The 23,713-nt window shown below is 48.4% G+C and overlaps 2 protein-coding genes across 2 annotated transcripts in view; one reads left to right on the top strand and one right to left on the bottom strand.

The window, feature by feature from the left end:
* LOC144137633 (uncharacterized) overlaps positions 1-12,115 on the top strand; it is a 37,745-nt gene extending 25,630 nt beyond the window's left edge. Inside the window, exons 7-10 of the mRNA XM_077669574.1 lie at positions 5,874-5,975; positions 8,809-8,899; positions 9,772-9,888; positions 11,140-12,115. Coding sequence (XP_077525700.1) covers positions 5,874-5,975; positions 8,809-8,899; positions 9,772-9,888; positions 11,140-11,719 — 890 coding nt within the window. The 3' untranslated portion in view covers positions 11,720-12,115. The remainder of the gene's footprint in view (positions 1-5,873; positions 5,976-8,808; positions 8,900-9,771; positions 9,889-11,139) is intronic.
* Positions 12,116-17,742: 5,627 nt separating this feature from the next.
* Positions 17,743-20,496, bottom strand: Sesb (stress-sensitive B). The gene is made up of 2 exons (XM_077669575.1): positions 20,273-20,496; positions 17,743-18,930 (listed from the first exon to the last, which is right to left on the bottom strand). Exons 1-2 carry the CDS (start codon positions 20,427-20,429, stop codon positions 18,188-18,190), a joined length of 900 nt encoding a protein of 299 aa, XP_077525701.1. The 5' UTR covers positions 20,430-20,496; the 3' UTR covers positions 17,743-18,187.
* Positions 20,497-23,713: the final 3,217 nt, after the last annotated feature.

The following is a 23,713-nucleotide window of genomic DNA, read 5'->3' as shown; positions in this document are numbered from 1 at the left end:
TTATGCATCCTAAGATGTGGGGGAGGCTATTGGAGTGGAGGCAGTTTGGAGGTGTTGAAAATTTTAGTGCTAAGGCATTCAGCCAAGAGGTTCTCAGGGGGAGCCTGAAACTTGTCTCAACAGTCCGGAATATGTACTGCCTTTGAAAGCACCTCCTGTGCAAATCTTTTTGATGTATAAATAATTTCCAGTTATGTAATTGTCTCCACGTATTACGACCGCAGCATTGCTGTCTCTCTTCCCCGCGCACCCTACAGAGCAGGTAGTAATAAGGGTTACATCACCAAGTTGTAATTACCTATACTACTTCACCATCCTATGCCTCTCTTGCTCTGTCTCTGTTTGGTAGAAGTAACACGTTGTTTTAGTGCTGTGCAATATTCTGCTTCTTGTGCCAGGGCACAGCACGGCATGCCGTTGCTGCCTCCATTGGGATAATGCCAGGAGGTGCACTGACATGACCTTTGCTTCCCCATTTGTCGCTACTCTACCGTACTTTGCTGACATTGTTGTTGAGTGTGGCTTGCCACAGCTCCAGCCAATGGCTGTGAATAGCAATGAACATCCACCTGTTATGTTTGCCTGCTTGGTTCTCTTGAAAGGGCAAGGGTTCAGGGGTTCAATCTGTCTGAAGAAGTTCACTGTACCATTCAAACTGGCACATGGCTCATGGTGTTATGATGCCATGGCAAAACATATTGAGAGTGTCAGTGCCAGACTTGTGCACGACTGCATGGAGAGGGAAAATAAAACTTTGGGTGTAAATATTTTGGCACATGTCAAAGATCCCTATGTAGTAAATTAATCCATAGCCCTCCACTATGGCACACCTAGTCTGTCTTCAATGCATACCCCCAACCCCTCCCTCTTTAATACGAGAATATTAAATGGTCCATTGAGCTAAAAAGCTGCCGTCCAGCATCTGTAGCAAAGAAGCTTCTCCTAAACCAATGCAACTATGACTGACACAGCAAAGAAAATAGAAGTAAAGCAGTAGAGTTCAAAAAAAAATTGAGAAAATTCGGGTCTGGATGGGAATTGCACCGAGGAAATGCGAGTCAAGCATGCATACCCTGCCCCACTACAGCTGCATGGCTCTAGCTGACCAAAGGTGGTCCTAGTGGACGCGTTGTTGGCTTTCAACTTAAAGGTGTACTGACACGAAATTTCAAAGCTAAGATAACTATGTAAAATGCTTTCCTTTTTATCAGGAGATATCTCGCGGCAAGTTTCAACAGCAACCGTTCGGTGTAACATATTTTAAATCCGTTTTAACCTTTGCCCGCGCGAGAAAGCCCAGAGCAGGCCGACATGACATCGTCTGCTACTTGTCCCAAACTGCCGATGTCGAGGCCCCCGTGACGAAGCCGACGCGCTGGCTGTGGTTGGCGCGCGCTGCTCCGGCGTGTGTACACGTCATGTTTTTGGGACTCGCGTCATGCTGCCCGGGCACGTAGGGACGGCAAAGACCTCGGCCGGTCTGGGCGCGCGCTTGCGCTCGCTCGCGTGCGCATCCAGAGCGGCAGCGGTACGGCAAGAATGGTGATGTCATGTGGTACCTCCTGTCATGGCGGCCTCTCGGCATTCGTTTTGTCGAAACCGAAGCTGACACGAATAAACTACGCCGTAAATGAATGTTTACGCTGCGCTCGACCGTCTAATGTGTCATTCTATGATTAGTGGGCTGGTAGGCAACGCATAACAGCAAAAAAACGTAACGTGAAAATTTCGTGTCAGTACTCCTTTAAGAATGTGTGGTAGGGAAGTACCGACTCCTACGTGAGTAATCTGAGCTGAAATGTGTGATTGTACGGTGCTGCCGCAAGATATCGTGCCCGAGCAGTGCAAGCACAAGGGTGTGCGCTGACCTGACGTTGCGCCTAGCATGATGCTTTGAGCTCTTAACATTGTCAACCGGTATCCGCAGCTTGACATTGCGTGGCGCGTTCTTGGGCTCAGGTAGCCTCATGTTGAGGCTGAATAGTAAATGCCTAACACACCCACTCAGGTGAATTGGCCAGTGACGATGACAGTGTTGTTAGACAATGTTGTTGGAGGCTCTTGGCCGGTTCGCCGATTCCCATTTGACTGCATTGTATGTGCAATTCGCAGTATTGTGACTACATTGCGGTTCAAGCTCCAGGCAACCATATTGTGTTGCGATGTTCCCATGAGTCAACATTGTCTACACTAAGCCTGACCATGTGGCAAAAGGTGCTGTTCATTGCTGGCACATTTTAGGCGGCCGTTGTTTTAGTTGCTGTGGCAAGTCCCCGCTCGTGTAGGGATGTTTGCGCCAGTGTACGGGAGGGCGGGAGGAAGGGTTTTTGGCAGCGACTGTTGTGAGCAGAGTGGTGACTGGCCGTCTTATGTCTTGTCTCACCACAGACTTGGCGAAGCCTGATGCAGGGCGCCTACTCTATGTCGTGGTCGGGGTCTTCTGTAGTGTCTCGCTAAGTGGAGCTTTGGTTTGTATCTGTGGTAAGGCGTGTCTGGGTAAGGCTCTTTGCTGTCTCCCTCACCCTCTGATGAACGCTGCAGTAAAGGAGCTAGCCTCTCTCTCTCTCTCTTTCTCTCCCTGGAAGCGCGCTGCAGTTATGTCCCCCCCTGCCCCACCGTTTCGTTAGCGAGTACGCGATGACAGGTACGCCTGTACTGTTATGCCAGGGGAAGGTCAGTGTTTAAGCCTTGCATAGTACGTTTGAGCTTATTTTAGAAGATTTCACTAGGTCATCAGGCAGGCAACACTTACTGCAACCCACAGTTTTTATGCCCTTTACTGTATAGAGGAGATGTCCCGTGACTGTCTGAGACTCCAAGCACGAGCGAAGTTTGCCAGATTACAAAATCGAGCTGCAGCATTAAGCCCGCTCTATATGGCATGAATCTCCGTACGAATTTGCTCCTGTGGCACTGCTCGTGATGCAAAAAGGTCTATGCTCGTTGCTCCAGCTAGTTACCAGTTGCCAAGCAGTATTGATTGGGGAAGTTCAGCTGTTCCGAACATTTGGCAATTTGCCGCAGAAACGAAAGTAGATCTCTTTGCCACACAAGTGGCACCGCGGCAGCGAATTCGCAGGTAGATTCGCGCCACCTAGGACGGGCTTTAGGCATTTCTCTATAGTACAGAAAGCTAGTTAAGGCCACCAGTAACTCGTTTTACTTAAACCAAGTGGTGTGCTCTAGCCCTTTGCAGTGCTTGATACCACACAAGTTCCTTGCAATGACGGTGCACAGGTAAAGGGGGCTGCACATTTTTTTTTCAAATTGCTGAGCTGCTGGTGGGTCAGCTCCACTTCTCTCCGACGTGCAATTTTTCTGTCTGGTTTTGCACTAGCAGGATCGTGGTGGATTCTGCGTGAATTTTTTTTACTATAGACGAAAGGTCCAGTTTTATTTCCAAGCAAGTATTACAAACTGTATCACTAACTTAGTACACAGCTGCTAATATAGGTTCCTTTATTAGCCTATAAGAAACAAGATGACAAGGGACGTAGGGCCACCTTGTTGATTCAGAACCCTTGGATCGTACTGCTCGGTAAGCAGTGGTTTCGGTAACCTTGTCTCACTTGAATATGCTTGAGCTCTTGTGAAAATGCGGGTACCATATTTGCACAATTCTAACGCACACCCCCACCCCACCCCACCTCTCTGAAGTTTTTTGTGCACGTTACAATCGCACACAAAAGTGAAATCCAACTTAATTCAATCCAAAACAATCCGCTACCATCACGTGCGTAAATTTTGCGGCACCTAAAACGTCTTTTAAAATAAGTCTTCCACCAGGTGCACGGCTTAACGTGGCGTCATGGTTTTAAATCTGCGCGGTACAATCGGCGGCAGGCTATATTTTCTAATTTCCCCACTGTAAACTAACCTGTGTGTTACAATCAGGGGCGCTTTAGAATCGTGCAAATACAGTAGTTTGTGTTGTTTTACACCGTGTGGGAACATTTTGGGTGACATGGTTGTATGTGGTGAGTGTACAAGCTCGAAGACTGGTGAAGATACGGCTTGCGTCGGCTTCGGAGAGAGTGAAGACAGCCACTGGTCTGACTTTTGTCTCGAACGTGATTGTTCCTAGAAAGGAGTGTTGAAACTCCTGTTTGTTATATATATATATATGTATGGTATGCTGTTTTGGTGAGTGTTCTCTTTTTGTTGTTTTTGTTGGCTTGAATAAACATATTTCCCACATAATGCTTCTCATGTTTGTACACAGCCACACTTGACAATGATGCGTTTAAGTTCACTCTGTTGTGCTTGCGAATTACTGCCCTCGTGTCTTGGTATCTGGAGAGCGGATTGGTTTCTTTTGTTTTGTATGTGTTGACTGGTACGAAAGTTTTCCTTTCTTAGTAATGCTTTTTCCCTTGTTGCACCATGAATACTACAGGTGTTCAGCGTGCCTTCGCGAGGGAACAGGATCATCGTATTGTGGGCACAAATGCTGTTATGTGTTGTTTGCGCATGTCTGTTCTGACCATTTCTGGTATATTCTGTTGTTTCGTGTGGGACATTGCACGATAATCTCGCTTCACTTGGAGTAACTGGATAAAAATGTTTAATGCGGTGGTGCGTGTTTCAGATAAGTCTGAAATTTGTTTGCCTTTTCGCTTCAGTGGGCAGGGTTTAAGTGACACTTTTCAGGCTAAGGTACCACCCAGCACGTGTCATGTATGATGTGATAAGAATTGAGTGACATTTCGCATTGGAGGAAATGGCGTGTTTGTCTTCAAGCGTCTGCTGGAGGCTTATTGCTCAGCAGGACAGTTGGACATAAAGGGAATTCTCAACTGTTATATTGACTTTTCTATGTGTGTGTGTCTATATATACATAACTATAACTGCTGTTTATATATACACAACTATAACCGTATGGGGTTTATTGCAGTTTACAAAGAATGAATATCATTTGTGCCATCTAGCTTGCACCTAATATACAAGTCAGTTTTGCACATACACCGAGCAAAGGTCTCTGATATCGCTGCAATGCAACCATTGCTTTGTTGTAAATTTGGTTTGTGCACTTGTCACAAGATTTTTTTCTTCTTCTTAAGGAGGCAATATGGGTGTCACAAAAGACGAAAGGAGGGTGTATCCTAGAAAACAAATTGACCTAACGAATGCAGTCGTACTTAACATTAATTAATGGCTGCCGCTCAACTGAGGCCTCTATGAAACATTATTGGGCCCGGGGAAGTTGTGTTTTTGTTTGTTACTTCACTGCAATGCCTCATCCCGCGAAGTGCGCAGGGAACTGGCTTGTAGTGAACGGCTCTACGCGTGTTTGATGCCGCAGTAATTAAATGCATCGGGGGATGACTTGTAAGCTCTTCCCTCATATATAAATTGCTGCCGATCATTGTTCTTGAATTAAGGAGTGAGATAGTAGTGTAGAAAAGCACGTCAAAATTTTGTTGTGTGTGGATATATATATTGGAGAACGTTGGGAGGTCCAAAAGGGTAAGATGCATCGTGGGAAGTTCCAAGGGAGAGGGATGTTGTGAGAGAGAGGGAGTGGGTCTTGCTATTTGTTGTCACTAACCGGAGTGGCGGTAAGTTCCAAGCGAGCTTCCGGTAAGTACTCCGGTAAGTGAGCTCCACCGGGAACCGCACCCGAGCACGGAAGCTGCAGCTGCCCATTTCCTTTCTCAAAGATGCGACGCTAAGGTCGGCAAACTGGATTGGCTCAAGCAACCAAGAAAACTCGCATCTCGGCAATATTCTTGAGAGATTAGGGGCTCTAGCACGGCAGGCAGGTCGTGCAGGTCGTGCACTGCAGCCATTCTTGCTCGGGGTGGGCGGGTCCTTTTGCTGCGCCTGTGGCCGTGCCTGTGTTGAGCGTGCGCGTTGTGGCGTCGTTTTGTCAGCGGCCTACAAGCACGCCGACGGGAAGAAGATTGACGGTCGCCGGGTCTTGGTCGATGTGGAGCGGGGAAGGACGGTCAAAGGCTGGCTGCCACGGCGACTGGGTGAGTGTTTCGTCTCTCTCCTCGCTCTCCTTTTGGTGCCCTTGAACGTTTCTCTTTCACATCGCATCCTTATTTTACTCTTTCTGTGCCCTGGCAATGGCCCAACGTATGTGCAGGGGTGAGACAGCTGCGCATATTGCGCAGTTTTGATACAAATGTGTTTTCCTGCGCCGGGCTGCTCCAAAAGCTTGAAATTCGCAAAAATTGCGCCAAACTGCTCCAAAACAGTCTGAGAGCCAAGAATTTTAACGCTCCCGTCAGTTTGAGTGGGGAAAAATGCTTACTGACGGCATAATTTTCCAGCAGCACCAGGGTGATGTTGTTTGCGAAGGTTGAATTGATTGCTCATTCAACAGAAACCCGCATGAAATTTACTTGTGTAAGTTGATGAAAAAAAACGACAATCCTCGGAGCGCTGTATCTCCGGAACGACATCACCGGGCGCCGCCATCTTGGTGTGGAGAAGATTGGAAAACATGGCCGCCGGGAAAAGCAGTTGCTCGTGTTTCCGGCAGAGTGCTCTTCGCCTATTTCTACCGTTGTTTTGATTATGGGGGTGGCAGGGTTTACATTTAGTAGTTTGATCTGTTGCGGGAAGTTCCGCGAATTGAAAGACCGGAGTTCATCCTAAAACAGCGAGGGGCCCGCGAATTTGCCGTGTTTCGGCCTTGAGTGTGAGGAGCGGTGCGCGCTTGAAGTGAAATTTTGGACTCGTCGCGGTGTTATAAAACGCTGAGTTATTGCTGCCTTTGACAGCGAGCTGGCGAGCGGCGGGAATGGGACGATCGACACTGCAGAAGTGGCGGCGCAGGCTACATCGCCGCAAAATGTTCAAGCAGTGTCCGATAACGGGACGTTCCGGGCTCTTATTGAACGCTAGTATTAAAGGTTCATCTATCTGAAGTGAAATTTAATGCCAAAAGGGAGGTGGCTAAATATACCAACTTTACTCAAATTACGATCGTTGTGAACGTGCACCTTGGGAATTGACATGGGGGGGGGGGGGGTGCTGGTAGGGTGCGACGACTGTCACCTCGCTGTGCGCAACTTTTGCCATGGCTCTACACTTGTGTGTAAAGCCCAGTCTGGAAATGCACAAATAATAATTTAGGCATTCACATGATAGTAAAAATGCCTTACAATTGTTCAGTTTTTTTCAATTCGATATTCTCAACGGCGCTCCACGCTATCCATGCATAGAACCTAAGAATTTAAAAATGGTTTGTAAAGATGTAGTGCAGTTCGTACCTTTTGATACTCTGGTAGAACAGCTCTATCGAAAGGCTGTTTCAGTGTTATCTACGTTCAAAACCGATTAAAAAGTCCACTTCCCCCCCTCCCTGAGTTGCCAAAATTTTGATTTTTTAGGCTCCTAAGGTGACATAATAAATGTTCTTCTGCTCCAAATCAAGGTTCTTCTGCTCCAAAATCAAGATTTCGCTGCTCCAAAAATTGCTCCCAAATCTGGTTCAGCTGTCTCACCCCTGTATGTGTAGTTTGCAGTTGGCAGTTCTACTGAGCCCAGGCAGTAAGTTTATACCAACAACAGTTGAATGGGCATTGAAACTGTCACGAAATGACGAATTTATTCCGTGTAAGTGCAGTAAGCGCTACTTGGGAAACTAAACTCCAGGGGCTCCCTTTTCTGATATCTTGCGTGGCCTGTTTGTGGAACAACACATGCACCTCGTAGCGCATGTGCAGCTCCAGCATATAAAGCCAGAATGTCCAATTCCTGTCCCCTATCTGCACATTCCAGAGCAGCGTCTTGATGAAAGGTGCACCACCAGCTTTCTAATGATAACGAATTAGTAGTTCAATTGCTGAGCGAATTAAGGTACAAAGAGTCTGCGTTTTATGTTATTGTGTAGAAGGCTTGTAACAAGTGCACTGCGGAGCACAGCGCTGTTCATTGGCCGGTTTTAATTCTTGCAGGCGCATTTGGTGTTAGGTTTAGCACTCCTAGCAAACTATCTCAAGTGGAAATTATAAAATTACATTTGACCAATTGCCCCCCTCTTTCTATGTATCCTCTGAGTGCCCTTGCCTAAGGGTGTGTGCAGCATTCGATGCACATGGAGCAAAATTTACTCTAAGTTGCCCACCTTCATTGATTTCGAATACCATTGGACGACTTGGTAACCAGAGTTTCGTCGCCACAGTGCTGCCTTCAGCGCCTGCACCCTGTGCTGTGACACACCTGAGGAGTTTGCACTTGCGTCTAGAGGGAACAAATGCATTGCTGTGTAGCTCGGTGTTCCATCCTCTTGACCAAGGCGGGTAGCATTCTGAGGCGGTGAGGCACTGTGGGGGCATAAAAGTGAGCGACAAGGCTGGTGTCTGATATTGACGCACAAACAGCGCAGGGCAGAAGCAGTTGGAGGTCTATGGTCTTTGTGGATAAGCTGGTGATCACGTGAAATCTTGTTCCAGCCACAGTGCAATGCCAAAAGCACTTTTAAAGAATGTTGTGAGTATGCCATGAGAGAGGGAGGGTTGGAGGTGGTGAGGGCCAGTTTTCTTTGGTTCATCTGGGGTTCTTAGATACTGACTAGATCTGGCTTGCTGACTGCCGCCAGTGGCAATCCAATGGTGTGACCGGTTTGCGGGGTAAACACAGTTCTACCACGTGGCATGCTGTCCTTTTGCCTAGACAATGCCAGACATTGTTTGGTGTGCTTGCAAGGAACTACAGGTTCTGGGAACACAGCAGGAGAGTAGGGTGTGGTCATATCTCTCTTTGCCTGACTTCTTTATCTACCCCTTCTATTACCTTTTTCCTCCCGCGTGTGGGAAAGGAGCGGCGTTAAAGTGGTGTCTCTGCGCGTTGCAGGTGGGGGCCTGGGTGGCACCCGCAGGGGTGGGCCCGATGTCAACACCAAGCATTCCGGTCGCGAAGACTCTCGCATGGACGACCGCTACATGTACGTACTTTCAACAGCGAAGCTGTTTGCACGTGAGCGAACACACGCGAGCGCGGGCCTCGCGGCGATCGCCCGGCAGTAGCAAAACCAAGAGAATGCCTAGCGCTCGTATGTGCATGCCTCGCGACGACCGCCCAAGCATACCCGCTTGGGTGGATTGGCCAAGATTGGCAAAAAAGAAAAAAACCTCCAGCGTTCACCATAATTGTGGCAGCACTTGCTCGGAACGAGAAAGTCTTGTATTCGCCACAAGTGGTGTGTGGGTAGTCTGAGGACTCTTCTTGCGTATCGAGCGGTGCACATAGAGTCCAGCACTGATAATATAATTCAGACATTTTGTTTACCATCTCTGTCAGGTGCCAGTGGCAACACCAGGCCGTACTGCCTCACTGATTCCCATGTAGAGCTGACGGCCACTGTGTGTTTCTTTGCGTACAGTGCTGAGGATGCATTGCGTGTGCTTACTACTGCACGCTTGCGACTGTGAAGGCAAAACAGAAGCACCTTGGCAAGCTGGCCTAGTTGGAATCGATTCATCTTTCACATTCAGCGCACGCAGGTTTTGTTACGGTGCATTTTTTAGGCTGAAGGTGAGCCTACACGATAATGGGGTGGGGAATCAGACTGTGCCACATGCTTGGAAAGTTCAGCACATTGGGTGGGGCAGAGAACCACTTGGCACGCTCAGTGGATTTAAGCCTCTAGGCTTAAGTGGACTTAAGCCTTAACATTGTGGTGACGTGTGCACGCATCTGTGTGTGGAGGTTTAAAGTGAATGCACTTTAGTAGTGTGATGAACAGCCGACTGACTGCCTTTACTTTCTTTAAGCTAGACTAAAAGTTTTGCGACCTGTGTACCCATTCATTTTCAGGGACCGAGACGGTCGAGACCGGGAGGACCGCATGGTTCGTGGTGGCGGAGCTGACCGGGGTGAACGGGAACGCCGGCGCAGCCGCAGCCGAGACCGGGAGCGCCGGCACCGCACCAGGTGGGTGCACGACTGCTTAGCCACGGTTGATGGCCTCCTAAATGGCCACAGCATGCTTGGTATCTTGCCAGCAGAGGCAAGCAGGGAGACGAGAGTGCACGGGATGTCCTATAGTTTCATCTAAAATGATACAGGCTTCCAGAGGGAAAAATGTTTTTGAGCTCATTTCGTGAGCCCATCGGTCATCTTGAGTAGCACTTGTGGAAAAATGTCACATAAGCACCTAGGGTGATAACACTGCCTGACATGCTGTTGCCTGTAGAAAAAAAGTCAAGGTTAGGGGCAAAATAATCTAAACTGTCTTCTAATCTCTCTCTCTCTCTCTCTCTCTCTCTCTATATATATATATATAATATATATATATATATATATATAAATAAATCTGTCTCCCTCTCCCCCTTCCTGCTTGGCTGTCTTCAATTCCTTCTCTTTTTTTTTTCTCTCCTTTTGAAGCAAAGTGATTTGCTACTTGTATGGGCTTGCATCTTTTGCTTCCTAAATGCACTCTTGAAGGAGGATTTAACCAAGCTTTAATGGTCAGCATCTTGAGTTTTATGAACTGTACCGCACTGTAAAAACGTCACGAGAGAAGTTGATAAATGCACACACAACTTACATGTGGTGTACATAAAAAAAATCTTAGCAGTGCTAGTGTTTTCTTCATGTGAGGGTTGTTGTTGTTTAGATGAGTTTGTATAACATTTTGCTTCTTAAAAGGAAAATGAGCATGACAGCGCAAGCTATGAGGACAATACCAATGAGGACAACACAAAGAAGATGATGACACAGTGCTTTTTTCTGTCATCCTTGTCGGCAGTTCGTGCTTTCAAGAACCAAATGTTTTCTTTGTGTTTCCAGTTCTCTCGTCTGCCCTGTTGTGTTATTCTTCAATCAGTGCTACACTCGGTGACAACTCAAGAACGGCACCGGAAGTGGCCGCTGTGCCTTATCACCGTAGCCGGATGTTTCTCCGCGCGGCGCAAGTAGGGCGTTACTGGGAATATTTAGAACATGGCGTGAGCCGTTCCCGTGATTTTTTGGACTTAATATGCTTATAAACGACTCCAGTGACGACAAACAAACTGCGTGAGACAAGGCAGACGATATCACGCATTCATAGCAAACCCCTTTCAAAACGCGCGCGCACTGACGTCACGGGTCCGGCACTTTGGCGGAGTGATACACTACATGAGGTGGTGCCGTTCTTGAGTTGTAACCGAGTATAATGTGAAACCATTCTTGTCCATGCAGCAAAGACGATCGGCGTGAGCGGCGCCGAGACAAGCCCGATCGCGAGCGACCAGAACGGGACCGGCCAGACCGAGAGCGGCCCGACCGCGAACGCCCTGACCGGCCCGACCGACCTGACCGCGAGCGTCCTGACCGGGAGCGGCCCGACCGGGAGCGGCCCGACCGAGAGCGGCCCGACCGAGAGCGGCCTGACAGGGGCGACCGCGACCGCAGAGACCGTGGTGACAGGGGAGACCGAGACCGTGCCGAGGACGGCACGGGTGACGCACCCGTGGAGCGCGAGAAGCGTCGCCGGAGCCGCAGCCGAGAACGGAAAAGGAGGCGAAGCCGCAGCCGGAGCCGCGAGCACAAGCGGCGGCGAGACCGCAACGGCGAACGGGGACCGGAGATCAAGCAGGAAGACCAGGACGGCGGCTTCAGCGAAAACCGGTCCGAGGGGAGATCGGGCGGCGGCGAGGGCAACTACGACTCTGGAAATGCCGAGGATTATGGCGGCCCGGGTGGAGGGGGCGATGGCGGCTACAACAGCGAGAGTCAGTCGTCGTTCACCAAGTCAGAGAGGGCGGAGGAGTATGCCTAGGCGGCCATTTTGTGGTGGCCTCATCGTGCCAGCCTCTGCGGCGTTGGATGCCTCCCACTCTTCTTTTCTGGCATGCAAGGAGCAGAAGGATTTGTTTGTTTCTGCTGTGTCCTGTCTTGTCTACTGTCAAAAAACATCCATCGTCATTCCAAGCATGCCCCCCCACTCTGTTTTTTTTTTTTTTTTTTTTCTTTCTTTTTTTCTTTCTATACATTCTAGAACAGGCAGAGCACTTTTTGTACTTGCATTTCAGCTGGCAGGAACGTTCAAGTGATGCCATCAGCTGAGCGAAAGGTACTCTCTCTCACACTCGTGCAGGTGTTAGTTGCGCAAACGCTGCCTGCATGTGGCTGGGTACGTGGTGGTAAGCGAGAGTTTTTGTTATGAGAAGCAAAACCGGGCTTTTTTTTTTTTTTTTTTTTTTGGCAGAATGTAGGATTTCCATGCTTCATTTTCATAATCGTCTTGTTTTTTTGCAAGGAGGGTTTTGGTAAGTAGGGAGCCTCTGTAGAGGTAAGTTTGGTTGACCAACAGGTGGAGATGAGCCCGTTTGCAGGACTGGTTTTTTGAAAGGAAATCGTGAACTTGCCCTTGTGAACATTGCCACTTTGATGACTTTAAAATTCGTACTGGAGACAAATAAAATCCAATGGCACAGTTTTAATGGTCTCAGTGCTTCTCCAATACCGTTCCCCTTACTGCCTGCTGAATAAAGCATGGTGTACGATACAGACAGGCAGGTTTTTTTTACATTTGCGCTGCCAATGTGTACCACTTTTGGCATCGATCCAAAGAGAGTGAACATCTGTTGCCCGCAGGCTTCCCTAAGGGTTTTAGGTGCGACTGCATCTCATTCACTCGCCTTGTCCCTCCATACGGCGTTGTCCGTCTACACCCCTCCCCCTACACTATAAAAAAAAATAGTTAGCGGCGCCCGGTTTCGTTTCCACGACCCTGTGGGCGAAACGCGAGGTACATGGTGCTCTTCCCACTGCGCCACAAAACCGAGACACAATTGAATGCTACGAACGCGCCTTATATCCTTGACTCATTCAAACTACGTCAAGAAGCTACTGATACAACGCATGATGGGGCAATGATTAACACTTGCAATAAAAGAAAAGAACCTCCCGCTTACAGCAACAATGATGGAGTAAAGGTCGTTGCGACAGCGAAGCCCCAAGCATACAACTTGGAGAGATTGACCAAGATTGGCCAATAAAACATAATAATAATCGTAAAACATAATAATCATACGCGTTCGCGACACGTTTCACGTGATTTCAGAATCAATCCAACGGAAACACCAAGTGAACCCCACGATGCGTCGCATCTACACAGGGTTCCCCTCGCGGGGAGGTGGGCGCAATTTTTTTCCTGCAAGCTGTGTGCACATCTCTCAATAGGAGTAAAGCCATGCTTGAGAAATATTGCGCTCTGTGCATACTGCCAGCATCACGAAACGTTGGATTTTACCTTTCTATGCGCGATATCGACTACCCCAGGGGCAAGCAGGCTAGCTGATCCGCGTTGGTGAAGAACCTTTGCTCTAGCAGTGCCTACGTGTTGCAATTAATTTGTTTTAAAAAGGTTGCATGCCTGGAAAGTTTGAATTAAGGGAGAGAGAGAGAGAGAGAGTAAACATTTAGTTCTTAAAATTGGGTGAGGGTAAAAAGGGTGTTAAAAGAAGACGGGCAAGGGCGGCCATCCTAGTCCGGTAGGCCACGTGGGAGAAGCACGTTTTCACAAGAAAAAAGAAAATGCCATGCATGTGGGCTCTTAATATACACGGTGACCAAACACTTTTTACCCCAAGCCATCAACCAGTGAATAAGCACACAACAAAAGCACCAATTATGCTCTGAACGTCCTTTTTTCTGTTGCCCTTTCACGTAAGTAATTGTACTCTGGGCTGGTGTAATCATCTGTACTGTAGGTAGGCTAAGTTTGCGTTCTACTGTGGGAGCAGTTCATGCCACACTTGTAGCAAATTGGCAGGTCTTTCAGTAGTGTCCAAGACCTCGACACTGTGGCATCAACAATCCCGCAATCGCTTGCTCGGTGCTCTCAAAAGCAGTATTGGAGTTGTGCCAAATGTGACGTCAAGGCTTGGCTAGGCATGTTTGCTGTACAAGTACGGTGGTACAACCATTAACTTCAACTGTGCTCCCTGAGGATGAAAACGACGACGGTGGCTGTCATAGTGCCCAGCTGTAGCGAATAACTGAAATGTAAGTGAGGCACTGTAAAAGTGTTCGCTAATCTCGGCATCAAGTATGTGCCATAACGCTTCTTGCTTCCCTGGTCCTGCATTTCTTCAATGAACTTTTTTTTTTTTGTGAGAAATGAAAATTCAGAAAAACTTGCACTCGGGCGCAAGACTTGAATGGCAAGCTGTTGTAGGTGATCATTGACAGGCACAAAGTTGAGTTTTAGTATCGTCATGGTCGACGTCGGAGGCATGACATCTCGGTGTACTTATGCTGAGCAAGGCCAGAGTGAGCCCATCATTTTGGTCGATGTTTTCGTACACCGCTCTGCAAGTGCGATTTATCGTCTCTAGCAGGTGCTTTGCACGCCGAGCCTCTCGAAGTGTGACCTCTTCCTCGGCCGTGCAACTTTTCGTGGCCGGGCCATGTGGAGTCAGTGATCACCGACAACAGCTTCAACATTCAATTTGCAGCTCTTCTACGGTACAGAGCACATGTGCACGACGGCATGAGGATAAACGAACGAGGGGCGTACGCTATGTCGTGTGTCTTTCGTCCGGAGCAAGTGTTGCCGCGATATGGCGAACGCTGGAGTTTTTCTGTGGCCGGTGCTGGCCAATCCTTCTAAGTGGGTATGCCTGGCTTGACGAACGTGTGCTCCAGGCACGCAGTGAGTGCTCGGAATTTACTTGGTACAGCCGAGTCTTGTTAATTCAGTCGCATAATTCGAACTAATTGATTGGTCCCGGCCAAGTGCGTGTGTTTCAATGGGGGAAAACTCTCGCTAATTCGAACCTGAAACGTGTTAAAGTTAATTCGAACAGTATTTCTGCACGCACTACTTTTCGCGAAATTCGAAGCCGAAGGCCAAATCAATGCATCACTAGCCTCCCCAGCTTCCGAAACCCGTAACTGCGTGCTCTCTTCGCGTGCACTGAAGCAGCTGGCATTAACCACGCGACCTTCGCACTATGGATCGTGGCCCGGAACTGCACGCCTGCTGCTTTGGGTTCGCATTTCGAACTGAGTATTGCGTATGCCATACTTTCACAGCACATAATTATTGAAAGTGCACTCCGAAGAACATTCAATACCGTCTACTTTATTGCACGTTTTTAATACTGGTAGCATGCACTGTACCGCCAATCAAAGGGACCCCCACTAGTTTGAACTCCAGGTAATTTGAAGATGTTCTATCCCCTCAGAGTTTAAATTAACAAGGTTCGACTGAACCTTCAACTGCGGACACCATACACAAACACTTTGCTCTACAGCTTCGCGGTACATAATGGTGATGAATACATACAGAAAACTGTTAGCGCAGGTTTTCTCATTTTGAAAAATCCTTTGTCCTGGCCTTGTTGGCATCGTGTATTGTCTTTGAAGAAAAGGCAGTGCCTTGTTTCGAGCTTCTTCGATCAGAGAACTAGAGTGAAAATATCGAGTTCAAATAAAGAAAAATAAATGGACTTGGGCTTGCCACGTCGTTAGAATAATAACCGTGGACTATGAGGGTGGAGCAGATACCATGAGATGAGTGTAGAAGAAGGAGGAGGCCAATCACTCGATGGAGGAACGAAATAAGGAATTTCGGACGCTAAGAAGTGCCTCGAGCAGCACGGGACGAGTGGTTGGAGTTTGGGGAAGGCCTTCATATTGCAGTGGTCTTAGTGGTCTGTTGATGATGATGATGAGGTAGGAAAAACATTCAGAAGGATAAGGTAGACACTTTCTGTCCAAAGCTCGTTCTGTCTTGCCCTTAGGAGCTTGGGCTGTTGGCGTCTAATGTCGTCGGCGTAGTAATCGTCTTCTCATGTAATCGCGGTACTAAAACACCGGGACACTCATTTACACCTAGAGCTAGAACATAGTGCGTACTAGAAAAACACCGCGACACTCATTTATGCCTCGTGCTAGAACGCTTCGTGCTTCAAAGACACCAGAATTTTCATGTCTGTTGGCAAAAACGCCAAAGCACCAAGAGTACACTTGTACACTGCATGCTTCGCCCCTTGCCAGGTTTCACGTTAGTGCAGATGGCCCGGTAGTTTTTCTTTACTTTCAGAGATGAGAATTTACTGACTAGCCCAACTCAGTCATTCTTTAAGTGGGCATTCTAATGTCCACTGAACTCCAAAACAGCTTCCTCTTTTTTCTAGCACCACTTTACTCCTTTCAGTTTGTAATCCCATAAGAGCAAAAGGCACCAAGGTAGGCAGAATGGGGACTCGCGCATTCACTAAAAATTCCCTCACCTCGATCATCCTCGAAGCTCTGGCAGTGCCCCACACCTACAGTGAACACAGTGTGCATTGTACAGTGTACAGTGAACACAGTGTGCGTTGCATCCACAGGAACATACCGTATTTGCACGATCCTTAACACGCACCCTTTTTTCCTAAAATGAACCTTCCAATTTGTGTGTGCGTTACAAGGGCTCAAAGACGAAATCGGCTTCAAAATAGCCAGCAGCATTGGCGTGGGCATAAAATCTTCCCAAAATACAATTAAAAATATGCGCGGTAGAAGCAGCGTTACTTTTTTTTTTAATTTTGCTATGTAAACCTACCCGTGCGTTGCAACCAAAGGCGCGTTAGAATGGTGCAAATACGGTACTTGATACCCTAATGGCTGCCTATGTGAAGCCACCTCTCCAACCCTGCAGCCGGTGACTGCTAATCTATCAAGTTTTGTGTAAGCAAACAATCGTGCATGCCACCACCACGAATGATCACCTGAAGGCCACTGCACATCATCCCTGGCTTCCTCATCCATTTGGAACGAATAAACTGTTATACTACTGCTACTACCGTGGCTGCAACTCTTGATAAAGCAATTTGGAAAGCTTCATAGCTGACCAAGTTGGCACATTCTCGCACGTTGGGCTACAATGAACCAAAAATGACTTCACATCTAGTTCTGCGCACAGAAACGAGGCATTTCAGGCAGAGAAAAATCCACACTGAATGCTCACTCGAGTTTTGATGACTGTCTTTCATGGCCTATATGGGAACCACACTTGCCTGCCTACCACTGGCACGTGAAGACTGGGATCTTGTAACCCATCAACCACAGCGGTCCTTGTGCCATCAGCAAGGCATCGACAGCTTCGCTTCAAATGCCTCCATTGCAATATTTCCCTAGGGGAGTAACAAACCCACAAGTGTAGCTATGCTCCCTTTGTTCGAGGCATTTTAGAGGTGGTATGTCACATACCAGTTCAGAATGCTAGCAGGACATCTGGTGATGGCACTCACACAGCCAACTGAAAGAAATCAAATGGCAAAACTATGGTTATCTGGTCTGCTCAAACATCACCGCTTTTATTCTACGGCACACAACTGAATCAGCAGCTAAACAGATTGACTGTGGCTTTAACGCAGCGCAAGCAATGAGGAGTGCTGTAGTGGAGGGGGGGTCCGCATTAATTTTGACCACCTGGGGATCTTTAACGTGTGCTGAAATATCGTACACAAAGGCTTGGTAGCTAAACACCAGTGGCTGGAGGCTTCCTCCCTTGGCAGCAGGAAGAGAAACCTACACCTGCGAGACCATTGCACCCTCTAGCAGTGGGTCAGAGAACCTCCAGCGAGGTAATTTCTAGACCCACTGATAGGGGCCACTGGCAAGTCTGGGAACCTGCTCGACCCTGCACTACTTACACCGACAGCAGACAAAAAGGGCTCAACCTAAACAGCTTTGTTAGAAGTACCAGACATAACCATCCAAAGAGTTGTCCTCCTAAAAGGCTCGACCAGTGGCTTCTGGTTAACCAGTGCTCAGCAAGTCAAGCCTCTCATAAAACAGTCCAAGTTCTCTTTTTCTACACCTTTATTAATTTGTCTAGCTTCAAAACAGTGCCGCCAGCAACAGCACCTCTCCCCCTCAACACTTGCCGTCAGAGGCAGGTCTCTGCTCCGGTTTCTTCTTTACCTGGTGGCAAACACGGTGGAATGTGAGCGGAATTAAGTTAGGGTGCCAATCAGTGAGCGAAATGAACGACCCCAGGCCTTCAAGGGTGTTGTTGTCTACTGTCCCAGAGACCTGCCACAGAACGACCAGAAAAAGAAAGGCTACAAGCTTCAACAAGAAAAAAAAAAAAAAAGTGGGAAGAAACTGAGCCTCAACAAACTGCAGCAGGTGGTGGTGGTGGTGTCTTCGGGGGGGAGGCAGGCAATGAAGCCTCAGACAAGGCGCCATTGGGGCCACAGTTTGCTCTCGAGAGTCCAGCTTTTTGTTGCACGCGTGGTGTGGGTCCCTAGAAGATGAAGGCCTTGATCTCGTCGTAGAGGACGAGCACCAACGCGCCTCCGGTGCCACGGATAACGTTGGAGAAGGCTCCCTTGAAGAAGGCGGCGCCACCCTCCGTCTTGTAGATCTTGCCCCAGCAGTGGATGGTGTTCTTGTACATGAGGTCAGCCTTGGCACGTCCGCTCTGCATCATCATTCTCCTCCGGACAGTGTCGAACGGGTAGGACATGATGCCAGCCACCGTGGTCACCGTCTGGGCGATGAGCCACGAGATGACAATGGGAGTGTTCTTGGGGTCCGGCAGCATGCCCTTGGCCGTGTCGAAGAAGCCGAAGTAGGCCGCCCGGTAGATGATGATGCCCTGGACAGACACATTGAAGCCTCGGTACAGGCCCATGAGGCCGTCCGACTTGAAGATCTTGGTGAGGCAGTTGCCCAGGCCGGTGAACTCCCGCTGCCCGGCGCCCTTGCCGATGTCAGCGGCAAGCCGGGTTCGGGCAAAGTCGAGAGGGTAGACGAAACAGAGGGAGGTGGCACCAGCTGCACCTCCAGAGGCCAGGTTGCCGGCAAAGTAGCGCCAGAACTGGGTCTTCTTGTCCACACCGCCGAGGAAGATCTGCTTGTACTTGTCCTTGAAGGCGAAGTTGAGGGCCTGGGTGGGGAAGTACCGGATCACGTTGGCCATGTTGCCACGCCAGAAGCTGAGGAAGCCCTGCTCCTTGGGGATGCGCACGAAGCAGTCGATCATGCCTGCAAGGATGAGATACGTCACACTAAGCCAGAAGCAAACAAAATGAAACTCCCATTCAACAATCAAAGCATCAATTTGAGCAAACGTCCCACCAAATGGGCATGCCTGCCTTTGCACACTAACAGGAGCTTAACATGCACACTTGGTCCTTGTTAACATGATTCTCCCGCCTCCGAAGCAGTAGAGGAGCTTGTTTTCGGCAGGACACGCTGAGGTTTCCACCTTGTAATCGACAGCACACCCGGTACCACGAAAAGGTGCCACCACGTCGAGACACCAAACGCCGAATTGTGGTTGCACAAACCCAGGCCATTCGTTCAGTAGTAGCACAACATGCATCCATGCCGTTTACGCAACACAAGACAAGCAGCAAATCAAACGTCAATTTCTCAAACGACAGCCGAATGCGCCATCTAAAGCGCAGTGCCTAGGATAACCGGACAGAGTTTGTTTTAAAATGCACACACGCGCCGCCCTTGCACGGCTTTCACAGTACACTGCCGTGTGAACGCTGCTAGAAAGCGGCTGCCCGGCCGGATTTTCAATGCACGAGCGGCTGCGCACTTGAGTTAGTCCTGGTTTGAATGCATGCGCAATGAAGGATTGCTGGTGAATGGCCTTAAGGAGTGTACGGTAGATAAAGTACAGAGAGACTCGTTATGGCTACGCCTTCTGAAGGAACGAATACCCCCCCCCCCCCCTTAAGGTCAAAAACACGTTGAATGACCACTACGCAGCACAGAATGCACTTGCGGTATTGTCAAAAATCTGGGCTTTCGGGCCAGTTAAGAAGAAACGCATCGATAAAGGGCCACAATTTCAAATGTTAAAACTCAAAGAGCGAAGGGTGGCCGCGTTCCGCAGACTGTTCTTCAGCGTGCCGGCATAGGGCTAAAAAAATGTAAAACGCCGCCTAAAAAAAGTGGACGATAAGAAGGTAGAAATGCTAGTCAAGTAAGCTATTGAGACCAGCAGTTACGTTGTGCCCATGCCGTCGCACACATGTTCCCAATAAAGAAATGCATTAGGCATCCGCGCCGGTGACACGCTAAGGTCATTCATTCATTTGGCCGGCACCGTCAGTCGCCGCTAACGGACAACATCAAAAGCAGAATTCTGCAGCGATGCAAGGCACAGCCGCATTCAAGCGCAGTGCGATTTAATACTGCCGAGAGTGATAGGACGGAGAGATTAATGTCGCCCACTCGGCGAGAATTAAAGGGAAAAAGGCTTCGGGCGATGTGGCTGCGCACACGATTCAAGATGGCGGTGGTACCGGGTCTTTTGTAGGTCAGCGCTGGGACGGTAATCGGAAGGGCCTCGATTCCGGCGGAGTCTTACCTTTGTAACGCTGGGCTTCGGTGATCTGTGTGGAAGCATGTTGCACTTGTAGTAGAAGCTTGACACGCTCGATGGGGGCTACGGCTGTCTTGGAGATGGCAGCGGCCACGCCACCGGCGACGAAATCCTTTGCGAATGAAACCGGATCGAAAGCCATGTTTTTTGTGGTTTAAGCCTGCTGTCTTCGATGGCACCGGAGCAGAGGATCGGAGGGTGGAAGGCTTGCCACTTTTATGTGACGTCCACTTTTGGTCCGGGACTGCAATTCACAAATAAAATAAAAAAATTGTAATCTTTTGCTGAGTTACGTCAAAAAATAAATTAAATATTTTAGTACAACTTGCATTTACCATAAATAGGGTTAATTTTTGTTTTAATTTCGACCAATCGTAGGTGTAACTGAGGCTTTGTGTGTTACTTACATGCGTCACTGGTTCACGTGTATCGCCGCTTCGATGACGTCAGGACTGGGCGTTCATTGGGCCGCGATGGGTGAAACCGAGAGCCGGCAGCATTCGTCGTGTGCGGTTTTCTTGTGTCGGCGGCTTTCTGCGAAGACACGGACATGAAGTACAGCTTTCTATTACACTTCACGAAACGCAGAAGTTCGCTTGCAATTCGCCTACCAGTACCGACCAGCGCCCACAGTTGAACCGAACACTCGAGGGAGTTTCCTCGCGTGTCAGCGCGACACACGTGAAAGGCGCCAAATTTGAACTTGTGCTTTGTGTGCGTGTAGCGCGCTGTGAAGCCTCGAGACATATTTCGTATGTTCGAACGCCGTCTTCTTCTCTGTAGTCTGAATTCCTTGTTGCCTCAGTTTTTAGTGGGCCGTTCGACGGCGTTCGGGTTTTCAAAGCTGACGTGGCATCGTTTAGAAAGTGTGGCGTAATGGTGTGAAGGTCGATTACCGCCCCCCCCCCCCCCCCCCCACCATCATTTTCTTCTTTCCTGCGGGGTTAGAGATCGTTTACAGTACGGAGACCATAGTAGGGCCAGACGTGGCGTTAGTCTAAACCGCAGCTGGGCAGGAACACAAATTTTGTTTTTTTGTTTATTTCTAGTGCCAAACGTTCTCATCAAGAAATGCGCATTGTTCGTAACCTGATGCCACGAGCACAGGGAGTGAGCTATCTGTATGGGAGGAATGTCTGTTGTGCATTTGTACGATTTTGGGTTTTTTTTTTTTTTGAGCCCGTATGGTAAATGGCAGGGGCCCGCTAATGAAGTATTTCTTTTGTCTCTCCTACATAAGCAGTCTGGAACAGTATTTTTATGAGAATATAACCAGTCCACTTTGTGTGTGTGTGTGTGTGGGGGAGGGGGGGGGAGCCACAGAAACTCAGAAACTTTTCGTGAAAAAGGGAAGGGTGGGGTTAGTATGCTTTCGCGCAACCAACGTGAAAGATTGTGTTGGCCTTGCTTACTTCATCAGTCATTGCGAGGCAAGTGTGAGCAACTCATTTTCAAGCACTAAATTATTACAGCACTCACAAAAGCAGGCCAGAGAATCAACATATTTACGTATTAACAAATTAATAGTAACACATGAATTAACATATTACTATAAATTATTGGCGGATCCTGAGGGTGTACAGACTGGGTGTCCTGACCCCTCTCTTAATTTTTCAATTTATACCCCCAAGAAGATGACCCCTCAGGTCCCAGAAAAAGTCAAGTTGATGATTTTTTTCCATTTCTTGTATTTTTGCTTTTCCTAAATTTTGATGAATTAAAAAGGCTGCTCCTCATCATTATCCTCCCTTGTTCCCCGTTGTTATAAATGCCTTGTTCGGGGGTAGTGGCCACAAATACATTTCAGTGCACAATCGAAATATTCAACTGGCCTTCAGCTTTTAGTGAGCAGTTCCAGCCCCTGCTCATCATAACTCATTAACAACTACTCCGAGAGATTCTTGAACGTTGCTAAAACTAATTCCAAAAACTTATTTAAATGTGAGACTTTGTTTGTGTCAGGTACAGGAGAGGATTCTGCTGTTTATTGCGGAGAGATAGAAACAATACGGCGCAACTCTACTAGGCAGCAACTTTCGGTGAAGAATAACACGAAAATCGCACAGCGCTCTGCAAAGTAGTTCTGCCGTGTTCATAATCGTGGTAAAACTTTGCTGTTCTATTATGAGTTGATAAGTTTGGTCCATTTCTATGAGATTGTGGTGACGTTATGGCTAACAAGCACTACTCCTCAATCCAGCTCGGGCGGAATATTGGCGACAAGCGTGACGTCATCTTAGGGCGTCGATTCGACCTTCAAAACCCAGGAGGGTGTAGGGACGAAGTTCGTCAGCAAAGACATGTCCCTCAACCAAAAGACTGCCAGTCGCGTCACGCCGTCAATTGTCGGTGGTAGCTGCCGCGATTTTTTTTTTTTTTTTTTTACAGCAGATGGGTGTATGTACTAGGCTAGGTTTCCATACATTTTTCATGGTTCTGACACCGTAACTTCCCATGCCCCACATGCCTTTGAACCGCGAGGCATTCTATAGCGCTCCGAGCAGCGCCGCAACGCGTGGGAGACGGATCGAAGACGTTGGAAATTGCAGGGCGGAACCGGATCGCGAATCAAATCGTCTCAAGCGGCAAAAGTACGGAGCGCGGAAGCAAAGCATCTCAGGGGTTCAAATGGAGATCAATGCTTTCTCATTGAGAACCCTCACGAAGTGCCTAGGTGTCCTTGGACCGTGGATTATGTGCGGTGGCACCACCCCCCTGGTCGTAGTCGGTGACTTCAGTGTGGGTGTGTCGGGGCCGAAAAGGGACCGATAACGCGTTTCGTGCTGTAGACATTTAGCTTGCAATACCACACCAATCCGGCCCAACCGACCACCCATCGGCGTACGTGCATCGAGTACCATTAATCAAGAATGTGTTTACAGCAGTGCATTGGCTGCGACAAAGCCATTGTGGCCTTCGCTCGCTTTCTGCACTCGCAGGGCGGATCAGTGGTCTCGAACTTTTTTTTTTTTCTTTTTGGACAAGGACAGCTGTTCCATCAAAGCCTAATTAGGTTAAGGTCGCCATGGCCATATAGTGCTGAATACTTTTTTTAAGCAAGAATCTAAACGTGGCCGAACTCCCACTCGAGATGAAGCAGGCTGGGGAAGCCCAGTCGTGGACGAGAAGGAGAAGGAAATAGTTTTTTGTGCAGGAACGCTTAATGAGTGTGCGCGAGGTTTCCTCTACCGCCGGCGCCTCAGCTTAAAGAGTACACAAAATACTGCACGAACATTGAAAAAGTCGTGAGCACGACGGGTGAGCCGCGGCTGTTGACCTTGTGAACGAAAGGTCGTTTCAGTGCCTGACGATGCTTAATCGTAGTCAGAAGGATTTTTCGCGTCAATTCTTTACCGTAGGCAGTACACGAGTTCAAAACCATATATCCCCGAATCGAATCAGCGGGCAAAGCAGTGGAGAGCGCCA

The sequence above is a fragment of the Haemaphysalis longicornis genome, unplaced genomic scaffold (assembly GCF_048455015.1).
Source record: "Haemaphysalis longicornis isolate Haplotype H1 unplaced genomic scaffold, Haemaphysalis longicornis Haplotype H1 scaffold_43, whole genome shotgun sequence".
NCBI lineage: Eukaryota > Metazoa > Arthropoda > Arachnida > Ixodida > Ixodidae > Haemaphysalis > Haemaphysalis longicornis.
Note: the sequence above shows the minus strand (reverse complement) of the source record. Positions and strands in the feature narration are given on the sequence as shown.

What these genes read in the sequence shown, in the direction of transcription:
- Sesb (XM_077669575.1), bottom strand. Translation starts at nt 20,429, where the DNA reads ATGGCTTTCGATCCGGTTTCATTCGCAAAGGATTTCGTCGCCGGTGGC. An exon ending in CGAAGCCCAGCGTTACAAAG is followed by an intron (nt 18,931 to 20,272) that starts GTAAGACTCCGC and finishes TCATCCTTGCAG; the next exon opens with GCATGATCGACTGCTTCGTG.